At 34.8% G+C, this 12619-nt stretch overlaps 1 protein-coding gene across 1 annotated transcript in view; it reads left to right on the top strand.

The window, feature by feature from the left end:
* Positions 1-955: 955 nt before the first annotated feature.
* The window catches only part of LOC145690496 (triple functional domain protein-like), a gene marked incomplete at its 5' end in the record, with an annotated part of 70885 nt that continues 59221 nt past the window's right edge, over positions 956-12619 (top strand). The window contains 2 exon segments of the mRNA XM_081765426.1: positions 956-1431; positions 10665-10824. Coding sequence (XP_081621552.1) covers positions 956-1431; positions 10665-10824 — 636 coding nt within the window.

Raw genomic sequence — 12619 nt, 5'->3', positions numbered from 1 at the left:
TTATAAGTTTCTGGCAGGTTTTATTGATTACTATGTCGGAAGCAAAATTTATAAGTTGAAGCAGGCAAATGATCAACATCATTAAAATTTTTATTTTTTAACATCCGTTTAACTTATGTGCGCAGTTGCCAGAACGAGTCAAAAGTAATATTTTGATGTGTAAATGTGAGCAGATCCCAATTTGAATTTTGTTACTCCGTACTGTTAAAGGAAAGATTAGTGTAGATGCTGTAGTGATCATTTTTATGCATAATTTAGTAGTGCTTTTTGGTATATTGTTGAAATTCTAATGTTGAGTTTCGTATAATAGTGTTTACGTTTCCTTTTAGCAGTTAGAGTATGTCTTAATAAATTTTCCCTTTGAAAAGTCGTTAAGTTTTACAAGCCTGTATTTAGTTTGAAAATATATAACTCAAATAAATATAAACAAAAATTAGTATCTTAGCGGAAAGAACATAATGCTGTATTTACAGCGATACGTAGAACTTACGAAAATGTTTCATTATAGTTAAAAGTGACTTTGGATAGAGTTTTAGAGTTCACTGAAAGTAATTTTCCGATTAACGTAGATAGGTAATGCGTAGAGATGCGTTCTTAGATATGATAGTATGTCTTAATTATTGCAAAATAACTTAGCGTAACTTTTACACGTTTGAGTTAATTTTTTGATGATTATTATTATTTGCATTATAACCGTTTGGCTAAAGTAACCTATTTGACTATTAGCTTATCTTTTGTGTGTGTGTGTGTGAGTGTGTGCGCGTGCGTGCATTTTGTGATAACGTAGAAATTTTTATTTTGTTCCATAAGATTTCATCACAGACACAGTTTGTTTGAACAACTTGATGCACCTACAAGAATGTAGCACTGATGCTTTTGTTATAGCTTAAGTTTTAATCGAGTTTCTCATGGATGAACTGAAAGTTATGTTTATTTTCTGTTTTGTGTTTTGTAGGAGCAACACACGGGTAATCAAGAACGTCAGAGTCTTTTAAGTCGAGATACGAAAGAACCCAGTGAGTGTGTGTCAGAAAGTGATGCTTCCCAAACCAGTGCTTCAACTAAAGACCACAGTGACACCGTGGACAAAGGCGGAGGGGGTGCTAATGATGACAGTGAAGCAGGGACCAGTGCGGGTGTAGAGGACGCTTCTCAAGTGGCTGTGAGTGAGGCGAGTGGTGACGCCAGTAGTTGTAGTGCGGGTGGGGAAGAAACAGAACAGTCCGTAGCGTTACAGAAACGGAAATACGTTCTTATTGAACTAGTAGAGACTGAAAGAGACTACGTTCGTGACCTCAGGTTGGTTGTGGAAGGTTACATGGCATCAATGCAAGACCCTGACTGTGAAATACCAATGCCCGAAGGTTTACGTAGTGGAAAGGACAAAATGGTGTTCGGAAACTTGGAGGCTATTTACGAGTGGCATAGGGAGTAAGTAAAACGCATAACATATTAAGTAGTGTTGTATATATAAGTTGTTGTGTTGAACTGGCCCATCTTTTAATATAATTCCGTTCATTAAATATAATCAAACCATGCTTTTTTCTGTGTAATGTATTGTAGATAAAGTACGCAATCTGTATATTGTTAATTATGTATAAAAAATCTCATGTTTATGTGCCTCTTGGAGAGAATTAGTTATATGATGTTACTTTTTTCTTTTTTTAGCGTTTTGTTTTAACGTTTTGTAGAGGTTGAAATAGTCAAATAATACTTTCGACAAACTAAATACTTTCAATATCAAGGATCAACATTAACAGACCAAAATCTTATCCACGACGAACTTAAATATTTGACTGAAAGCAGGGGATTCGTGTTATTATTCAGTCAAAAATCTTTTGACTCCGCGAATCTTGTCAAAGAATTTGGAACTTAAAATATATAAAACGAAAATTGCTTGTTGTACTGTACGGTTACGAAACACAATCATGGTCACAGACTGAAAGTATTTGAAAACAAAATCCTAAATTGAATATTCGGACCTAAGAAAGATGGAAATGAGGAATGACAGAAACTTCATAACGAGGAATTGTGTAATTTAGGCCTATATAATTTACCTAACATTATTAGGGTCATTAAGTCTAGGAGGCTCCGGGGGCCAGGTCAGGTAGCCAAGATGGAAGAAAATAGAAACATTTCAAAATTTTAACTGAGAACCCAACCGGGAAAAGACCACCAGTAGGAAGACTAGGCGAATACGAGACGACAATATTAAGATAGATTTCGCAGAAATAGGTATACAAAGCAGAAACTGGATCCAGTTTGCTAAGGATGAAAGTCAGTGGAGAACTTTCGTGAATGTGGTATCGAACCTCCTGGTTCCATAGGCTATAGAGTTAGTTAGTTAGCTAGAGTTTTTGTAATGTTTTAAGTAAAAGCAAGAAAGTGTTACTAAATATAGATCTGAAATCGCTTCTTAGTCCGTCTGAGATCGAGGACAAATGAATTTTGGTCCAAAATATTACGATATCTCATATCACACTACGTAGTATAAGTAGCATTTGTATTGCTTTGTATAATTTTCGTACAATTTCTAACAACAATATCATAGAAACAAAAGGATTTGGAACCCAAGTTTTGCCAGCACTGTTGTTTTATCGTTTCCCCATATTTTCTATGGGGTAAAGAGATCCAAAAGTAACTTTCAATCTATCGAAAAGCAGAAACATGTATGTAATATAGGAACAGAAAAAATAAAATCATTTTTGATAGCCGATGATGTAACGTTTAGTTGATATGTTCGTATGTTTTGTTTCAGGGAATTGTTACAATATATATTGTTATATTATACAATATATGATATAGTAGGAAATTATATTGTTATAATATATATGATTTTTCCCTAGGAATACTTTCGAAAGGAAATACTTAATACAATACACACATACGAATACTACACTCGGCGACAGTGCATGGTGTAGTTTAGGTGACATTAAAAGTTTTTCCTGTTTGTATTTTAGACGGTGTGTGTTTGACACTATTGTGTCTGCGTTTCCAACATTTCTGTAGGAGTTAACTTTCGAATTAGCACCTTTAAAGTCATCTTCAGTAATACCACTGTGTCCTCCTTCTTTCACATCCCGATTAAATTTTTATCAATCATGTTGTGACTTGGGTCTCGCAACACTGAAGTTTTAGTCCGATAATTGCAGTGAATTGGTTAAGTACGGGAAAAAAAGGGAAGAAATAGACGTGGCGAAGAGTTGAATCCATGATCTTGAGACGCCTGTTTTAAAGATATAGACCGTAGTTTTGTCTTCCGCACCCAGTGCATTTACGCCTTAAAATCTTCAACATTCTTAAGGTGGATTACATTGTATATATATTTAGAATTTTGCTTCCGTTCTCTATGATTATTGATTATTAAAGGATCAGATCCGTAAACAGTCACTACCACTATGTAGGACGCTGTTTCAGCGCGGTGTCAACTTGAACCATACGTTTTGGTTCCACAATGTTGTGGTTGTTTTATTATTATTATTATTATTATTATTATTATTATTATTATTATTATTATTATTATTATTATTATTATTATTATTATTATTATTATTATTATTCCTAAGCTTAAACCGAGTTCAGCTTAATCTAATTATCTACTTTGCCAAAGTGGAAATTATTGGAAGAGCTCTTCTTCAAAGAACTTCCTGACCATATGACAGGTGTCTAGAATTACTGATTTTTGTAGGTATATTAGATGTTTTACGTTTATCTATTCCAGTTGCGTTACAGTGCTTTTAGGGATAACAGCTGTAGCTGACATAATGATTGGTCTTGCTGTAACTTAGACATTTTTGTATTTTTTTATTTCATCTACTAGGTCTTTATATTTGCTAATTTCCGTACTAAATGTACGTATGTTGAGTCAACGACACTGTTACTACGAGACTTCCTTCTTGGTCTCTTATATTGTAGTGATGTTCGGTCTGTTTCTAGGCACTTTTACATCTGTTCTGATTTCTAGATTCCAATAGAGTTGGTATTTATCGTTTTCAAGTACTGGATTTGGCTGATATTTGTGGTATCGGTGACTAGTTACATGTTACGCGCTAGAAATTGGTGGATGGCTTTTGCAACATTATTGTGTCTTAACAGATAGTCTGTGGGAGCCATTATTCGGCATGAACCTGTGATGTATTCAATTGTTGTGATATGTCTCCACATTTTCGACATTTTTTATGTGGTATTTCTTTCTTTAATATGAATTTACAGTAGTTTCGGTTTAGTATCACTGTCCTGTATGTATCCTATTTCGGTATAAATGCTACTGTTTCGGAAAATATTCCAGTTTTCTTGAGCCAGGCATTTGATTGTCGTTTATCTATATTGTTATTTTCTAGGTGATTCTTAAAGTTTCCGTGGGGTCTCATGGGGTCTATTTATTTGTTACGCTTTGTGTTCATCTAATTTATAGTTTGTGAAGAACTCTGTAGTTGCTGGATGTAATGGTGTAGCTTTTGTATTTGCATCGCATATTACAGAAATAAGAGACAGTTAGTTTCTTTTCTGTTGGTGGAATATTGACGAAGATGTTCAATATTTTTGTGTGGAGTTCTTGTATATCTGTGATACTAATGCCTTCTGCGTCTATGGGGAAGTGTAATTCGTTCTATTACTCCTTTTGGTGTTTCTGAATTCTGTCATCAATGTCCGGTCGTTTTAAATTACGAGGGTCATTTCAAAACTCATGACAGTATTTTTTTTCTCGAAAATGGTAAGCAATAAAAAATTGAAATATGCAAATGAAAGATTAGTTCATATGTAAACATTACATGTCGGGAGGTGGATGAACACACACCACCATAAGGATATAGCACGAGAAAAAAAGACGAAAAAAATTTTATCGTTTGAAGCATGTTTTACTATCAATTACAACAGTACACAATAGTACATTACAAACTATGGTCATTCCATGGCAGTGTGTGATGGATTTTTTGGGAGACTCTTTCGAGGGACTCTAAAATGTCACAGATACGTGTTCCTGCCCTATAGTATTGTGTAATGTTGCAGTTGGCAGTAAAATACGTTTTAAACGACAAAATTATTTTCGTGCTTTTTCTCGTGCCAAATATTTATGACGGCGTGTGTGTTCATCAATCTCCCTACATGTAATGTTTACATATGAATTAACCTTCCATTTGCATATTTCAGATTTTTTTATTATTATTATTCGTTACCATTTTCGAGAGAAAAAAATAGTTGCGATGACCCTCGTATTTAAGTTAGTCTTAATTAAGGTGTTTATATAAATATGGATAGGGTAAATATATATTCATTCGTCCGTCCAGAAGACAAAAAATCTCAAAAACTATTTGATGGATCACCACCAAATTTGGTCAGAATGTAGAAAGTCAAAAGTTAGGAATCGAGTTCGTTTTTGGAGCCGAAATTCAAACCAAAAGTGTTAGAAATTACCCATTTCCAGTTTTAACATTCATCACTGTAGAGCAAGAGGGGTAACAGGTGGAGGGAAGCTGTTCTCTGTCGCAAGAATACATTTGACCTCCATCTTGAACTCTCTACTAAAACCAGAAGTGATATAAATCAACTATGAGTACAACTTCCGATTTCAATAATCTACATACAACAAAAACAATAAAATATAGCGAGAAGCGGTTTCTGGGATTTATTTAGGTTTCTAAGAATAACTACCGTCTACTCTCTTAGCCGTCTCTTGAAACCGGAAATGGGAGAAACTAACCACTTCGGTTTTAACCCATTAACACCGGAATTATTTTTTGTTTTCAATTTTGGTGAAATTGGTAATTTTGGCTTATTTAGGTGTGAAGACCACGTTTGAGAAATTTTGAGTTGTACCCCGTGATTATATAAACACGCTAGGCGTTTAAGCTACTATCACTTTCGGATAGCATGAGTATATGAATGCCCTGTTAAATTATTCACACATATGTAAAAGAAAAAATACTTATCGTCTTAGAAACTGTTACAACCTAGAAGAAAAAATAAGCACAGTATTGGTATTATGGAGTTGTATGTTATAAAGCCCATTATCAATGGAACTTTATCAAGGAGTCCGAAAAAAAAGGGAGAATATTCCATGGTTGCTATATTACGTCTGGTATTTAATATAAGTGGTTTACTATATTACGTATATATTTTCATGAGCCGGGGGGGTCCGGGCCCCACCCTGTCCCTACCTTTGAGCGTAAATGGACTTTACGGAGTTCAAAAAAAAAAAAAAAAAAAAAAAAACCTGTCGGTGTATCGGTGTACGTGCAAGCCCGTACTACATTCGAATCATTTCGTAAGAACTGCTTGAACACAGGGTATATGCACAACGTATACAATTAGAGCGAACCTGCAAGTGGTGTCTCCCATCAAGATGAACGTAACCACTTACACGGTAATGTTCGTTGCTGAACTTAGAGATAACTGGAAGTCCTGTACCTAATGGAATTGCTTTATATTTCTGCAAATATGTTCGAAATTATAAGTGTGAGATGTGTATCTTGTTTTAGCTCAACAGAAGCCATGTATTTCGCGTCTCGTTCATCAATCATCCATGAGAAAAGTGCCCACCACCACTATTTGGACCTGATTCCAATTCGATGAGATATTCTGGTCTATTTGATCAGTATCTTCCATGTGCTTGTTGTATTCTCCTAATAAATATAGACGAGTTACACGTGTTTTCTTCTATTGACTCTGAGAATATCGTTCAACATTAGAAACAAACTGCGTACCGTGACATATAGACGCAGTTGTGACCACATTGTTGTCATACCATCTTCACCAAGTCGAGTATTGTCTTTAAAAACAACTTCAGCGTGATTGGTAAATTGGCGTCCTGTAAGGTTGTCGATTCTCCTGCTCTTCTGAATCATCATCCGAAAAGATGTTAGGTTTCGTAGGTTCAGGATATATGATTTGTATGTCTTGCACGTCATTCGATTCCAAAATATCAAGGATTTGTTGAAGTAAAAGACCTTTCTAATGAAAGCAAAAAAATACCAGCAACAGTAGTAACAAACGTTATATAATAATAATAATAATAACAACAATAAAACAAGTGAAATGAAAGCATGAAAAAAAATTTTCTAAATTAATTTATCTTTAAAAGTTTACTGTACTATCGACATTTTTACCTACATACGTAAGAGAGAAAAATCTACTTAAACGCCTTGCATGTTCATACGATCACACTGATGAAAAAATTGAATAAGCATGCCACAAATATTTTCAGATGAGTGAAATGTAATCTGTTACAACCTTTGACATCTCTAAAATATAACCAAGCACAAAATAACTTGAAAGGATGAAATACACCTTTTAATACCTACTGTGAGGATAATGCCGTTTTTATTCTATTTTTGGTGCATTTCCGATAACTGCCTCCAGATTGCATTGAAGCCGCAATATGGAACTTTTTTTTTTTTGTTTTGTTTTGTTTTGTTTGAATAGTATTTCCGGAACCTTCTTCTAGTTGGCAACGTATTATACACAAGACTTGTTTTGATAAGTACTAACCGCTGTGATCATATGAGTACGCACGGCGCTAATGGGTTAACGTTGATCGCCATAAAACACAAATCGTAATAGATAGCGAGAAGCGGTTACTCCTTCATGTGATGTACACGTTGTTTTATTATTATTATTATTATTATTATTATTATTATTATTATTATTATTATTATTATTATAAGGAGAATATCTGGCACAATAATTATTAACTTATAAAAAAAGAACTCCTCACTTTATTATGCCTATATTGCAACTGCATATAAGAAATACGAAGCACAACTTACTACGTTTATATTCTGTGAGTGCTTACTGATCTGTGAATGATTATCGTTGTTAGCTTTTCAGTTATAATTTTATTGGTTCCAGTTTTTGACAAATCGTGTGAGTACTTGGTAGACAGTGATTATACTCTAGTTCTGTTAAGCATTCTGCCAGTAGTTACGGATTGCAATATGTAGTTTCGCCTATTCTTTCTTCTCTGTGATTCTGTGTGACTGTATGAACGGTAGAAGCACTTCGAAATGATAACCACAGACTCTGTTCACCTTCCTATAATTCACGTACCTATGTTGTATTTTCACACGTACTCGTACTTTAAACATCACTTCAGACTTTGCTATTAGCGTTTTTCTGATCCTTTTTGTAATCCTTTCACAAGCTGATCAATTCACATTTCTGATAAAGAGCGTTTATTACATTTCAGAGTTAGACTTCAGATATTTCTGAGTTACTTCAATTGTCACTATTCCGTTTCTTTTCTTTTCTTCCTCTCTATAATTTCTTCCACTTCAGTCCTTCATTTTAAAATGACAAATTTGGCCACTTTTTTTGTAAGAAGCGTAGAGGATGAATCATCATCATCATCATAGCTATTCTGCCATTGTTGGTACATCACTTGATGCAGCTGAGAAGCTTCCATTCCCCATGGTCTTCAGCCAAACTCTTTGTCTTCACTTACGATTTTTCTATTTTGATATCGTCCATCAATCGTAGCCTCCTTCACACCCTCCTTTTTCGTGCCACTTTACCCTTTGGTACACCCCTCATGATACAGTTCTTTCTTAGCAATGTCTCAGCCAGCTTCTCTTTCAATTTTCAGTTATACAGTATGTAAAATTCTTTGTTCATCGCCTTTGCATAATATCTTGTTTTTACCCCATACAGTACAATACTCTATACGCAGCATTTTATTAGTCTTTTTTCTCAAACTCTATTAAGCACAAAAATATACCTTTCTTCCTCCTAAATGCTTGTCTCGCCATTCCTATCCTTGCCTTTATTTCGCGTTCAGACTTCATATCATCATTAATAATGCTACTCAGGTATCGAAAACTAGTCACCTGTTCCATACCCTAAATGAGGTTTTTCTGGGTTTTCCTCATTCACACCAGGCAAATGCCGGGGTGGTACCTAACTTATAGGTCCCGCTTCCTTCCATCCCCAATCCTTTCTTCCTTCCCTTTCCCCGGATAGTATGCTCGCCGAGGGACGTCATCCCTCAAAACGTGACAGGCTAAATGGTCTTAGATGCCGAGAGCCGAGAAATCTAAATCCCTAATCCCTTCCTACTTCTATATTTGACACCGACCGTTCCGTTCTAATCACTACGAATTTTGTCTTTCTAACATGTATTTTCACCCCATATTCTCCACAGCCCTTCCTCAAGTTTTTAAACATCTTACTGATTTTTTTTCAGATTCCGTAACAAGCACTATATCATCTCCAAACCATATATACTAATCATTCTCCCATCTTTCGAAATACCTCTTTCATTATGTAGGCTCTTTTCCACTATCTCTTCTAGATAGATATTAAAAATGTTGTCGAGAGACAACATCCCTGTCGAACTCCCCTTCCAGTTACACTGTTCTGTCATTTCCTCCCCTATACTAACAGTTCCTTGTTGGTTCTTGTGTACGTTTCTCATGAGTCTCTGATCTTTCCATTCCATCCTTCTTTAGAACCCTCAATAACAGTTCCAAGTTGACTCGATCAAGGCCTTTTCTAGATCAGTGAATATAACATTCACCTCTTTCCCTTTTTCTATAAACCTTTCACCGATTTCTCTTAATAAGCCAATTGCACTTCTGAACACTTACCTCTCCTGAATCCAAACATTTGTTCTTCCATACGACCTTCTATTCAGTATTCGACGCGTGCAATATAAAACTAATAGTTCTATAGTTTTCTCGTCTAAAAATAATGTAGGTTCTAATGTAACAATATTTCCTTTCCTGTTTTAACATTTTCATGTTCTTTGAAGTATTTTAGAATTATATTCTTTGAATAATAAGAAACCGTAAATTAATACTATGCAAATATACCGAAGAAAACACATTGCAAAGTCGTATTTTCATAATTTCAATTAAAAGAAAATATAGAAATCTAGCCACTCATTTTTTCGAAAGCTTTTATTTGCCACCATGAACATGTTGAATGGCTGCGTAATCTGCATATTGTACACGGATGTTCTGTGTCTGTAATTTTAGTCTTGGTGTAGCGAATCGTAGTTTTCCACCATGTCATCATTTCTTTGCTGTTAGGTCAACCGAATTTGCTACACTCCTTTGCCATATTCTTTTTGCATTATAACCACATTGAAATTAATTCACCATCTCTATATGAAAAAGAATTGTTACAGGTTCTGTGTTTTTAACTCAATGTCGCATTACAAAAGTACCACATTACCGCATGCACAAAATACTGATAAGTGGCTCTGCGTAACATTGTCGCTAACGCTCGTCTTTGGTGCGAGCGGTCCCTGGTTCAGTTTTTAATGAGGATACTCGGTTGAAGACGTGTAAAAACTTTTCCTGAGTTTTCCTCAATCACACCAGCAAACGCGAGGATGGTACCTAACAATGGGTTAGAACTGTCCGATTTAATATTCATTATCATGTCAAATTAAAATTAATTTAAGGATTTCATATTATGAATCATCAAGGGCTCTCCTTAACAATGTTACGTACTCTGTCTAAGTTCAGAATAATGGTTTGTATCATTAGATCTTTAGTAATTTATCGTAGCTGTGATAAGACTTTCAAGAGTACGAGAATTGTCAGTTATTACGTGAGCCAAAAAGCAATTTAAAATTAAAGTTGTTTTAATTACACCTGAGAATATAATTTGAAAGTGACTTGGAGCTAAAGAGTTTAATATTATTTTTTCTTCTTTTATTACAGCGTATTTTTGAAAGCATTGGAGCAGTGTATAGAACATCCCGAAGGACTAGGTGAATTGTTTAAAAAGTATGAACGAAAGCTTCATATGTATGTTGTTTACTGTAAAAATAAACCTGTTTCTGAATATATTGTTTCTGAATACATCGACACATACTTTGAGGTGAGTAGAAAAATTTGCATTTATATCTTACGTGTTAACGAAATTATAATCAGCTTTAGATTTACTAAGCTAAGTTTTGATGAACATTGGGTTATGGTGGAATAAAATCACCAGTTTCGATCAGGGACGGATCCAGGACGGATTTCTAGGGGGACGGTAGGTTGTAATACTGCTACTTAGAGCTACTTTCTTAAGAGCTCCAAACTCTGGGATGGGTTTTATTTATATATAAAATAAGAAAGTTTCCCCTTCTAGGTGGAGCGATCGCGATACCCCCTTCCCCCTGGTTCCGCACCTGGTTTCGATCCATAAACACAATTACGTTTGAAAAAAAAACTCATAGTAATGATGAGATGGACTTTTGCTTCGATTTTAGTGAAATTAAATTAAGGTCTCAAGAATAAAAAATCACTTTTTTGAAACATCACAAGCAGGAAAGCTCTTTCTATCTATTCGCATTTCAGCGTGGAGCATTTTAGGTACAGCATATGTTATATCAGTGTTATTCCATCGTTGTGTGGGCGAACTTGTGCGTTTGGCTCCTCAGTAATAAAAACTGTTTTAAAGTTTTTTTAATCTCAGGCAAAGTACAATCGAGTATAGAAAAACACCGGTTATAGAGAGTGATCTAGAGAAAGTAGCCATCAAATCTTTTTACAGCAAATGCAATGCACAATTTACTTCAATGCTAAGGTTGAGTGTAAAAATTTATTTACGATATTTTAGTATTTTCTTACGACATTAAATTCAGTTTAATTTCGATTTTAGTGAACTTAGGATTAAATTAACCAAATGTCTTGAGTCCACAGAGAACCAACTATATGAATTCTTTGATGAGTTGATTTTTGTATGAACAGTTATGTGAAACATATACAGATTTCACAGTTAGCAATGTCATTTCTTAATCTGTAGTGTTATTATTTAAAACCCCAGCATGTAAAAAAAAACTATTGTTCGTGTCAGTTGTCAGTAGTGAGCAAGGTGAGTATCTTTTGAGTTTATTGGAAAGAAATTAAGCAGTTCGAGATAGGTCGCGAGGACATCTTGTAAATCAAACACTTACCTTAACATTTCCTCAAATCAAACCGTCAATGGTATTTCGAAAATGCAAAACAATATTTGAAATATCGTTCTTTTTCTTTATTCATCTTTAATTTGAGTAAAATACTAACGTCAGTGTTTGATTTGAAATTAAATAGTGTAATTAAGATACCATGTCTGTCTACCATTGTGATATTCTATCATGGAAATTTTAATTATTGTTTTTTGATCTGATAGTATAAAACTGCTTTCATGTTGCGAGATCATTAAAATTATTTTTGTTCTTACTCTATACAAGATTTTATAAAGCAAAAAGTCTTAACTCTCCTCACCACACAAAGTGCCCTTGATTACAATACAAGGTAGAATCAAAATTTGTTGCTTGTGCATCAACATTTTCCCAATGTAAATAGTTGAATGCACATGAACTTTGAGGTTCAAATTTATTCTTTTAATACGAATGGCCAATCTATTGACCTAGCGATATCTGGTGCTGGGTTTTGTTGGCCATCATCATAAATAAACAGGATCTCGATGTAGCAGATCAGATAGTAAGTAGAAGCACTTGAAACCATAACCGATAAACCAGCAGGAAACGAAGTTTTCTGCTTCCTTCTCTTCGAAAGTGTTATTTATCCTGTAACCGGCTTGAGTTCGTGTCGCTGTTCGGGCTTCCATTTATCTGTAACCGGCAGGAGTTCGGGTCGCTGTTCGGGCGCCATTTATTTGTAACCGCCTGGAGTTGGGGTCGCTG

This window comes from Thermobia domestica, chromosome 7, assembly GCF_964235325.1.
Source record: "Thermobia domestica chromosome 7, izTheDome1.hap1.1, whole genome shotgun sequence".
NCBI classification, from domain to species: domain Eukaryota; kingdom Metazoa; phylum Arthropoda; class Insecta; order Zygentoma; family Lepismatidae; genus Thermobia; species Thermobia domestica.
Note: the sequence above shows the minus strand (reverse complement) of the source record. Positions and strands in the feature narration are given on the sequence as shown.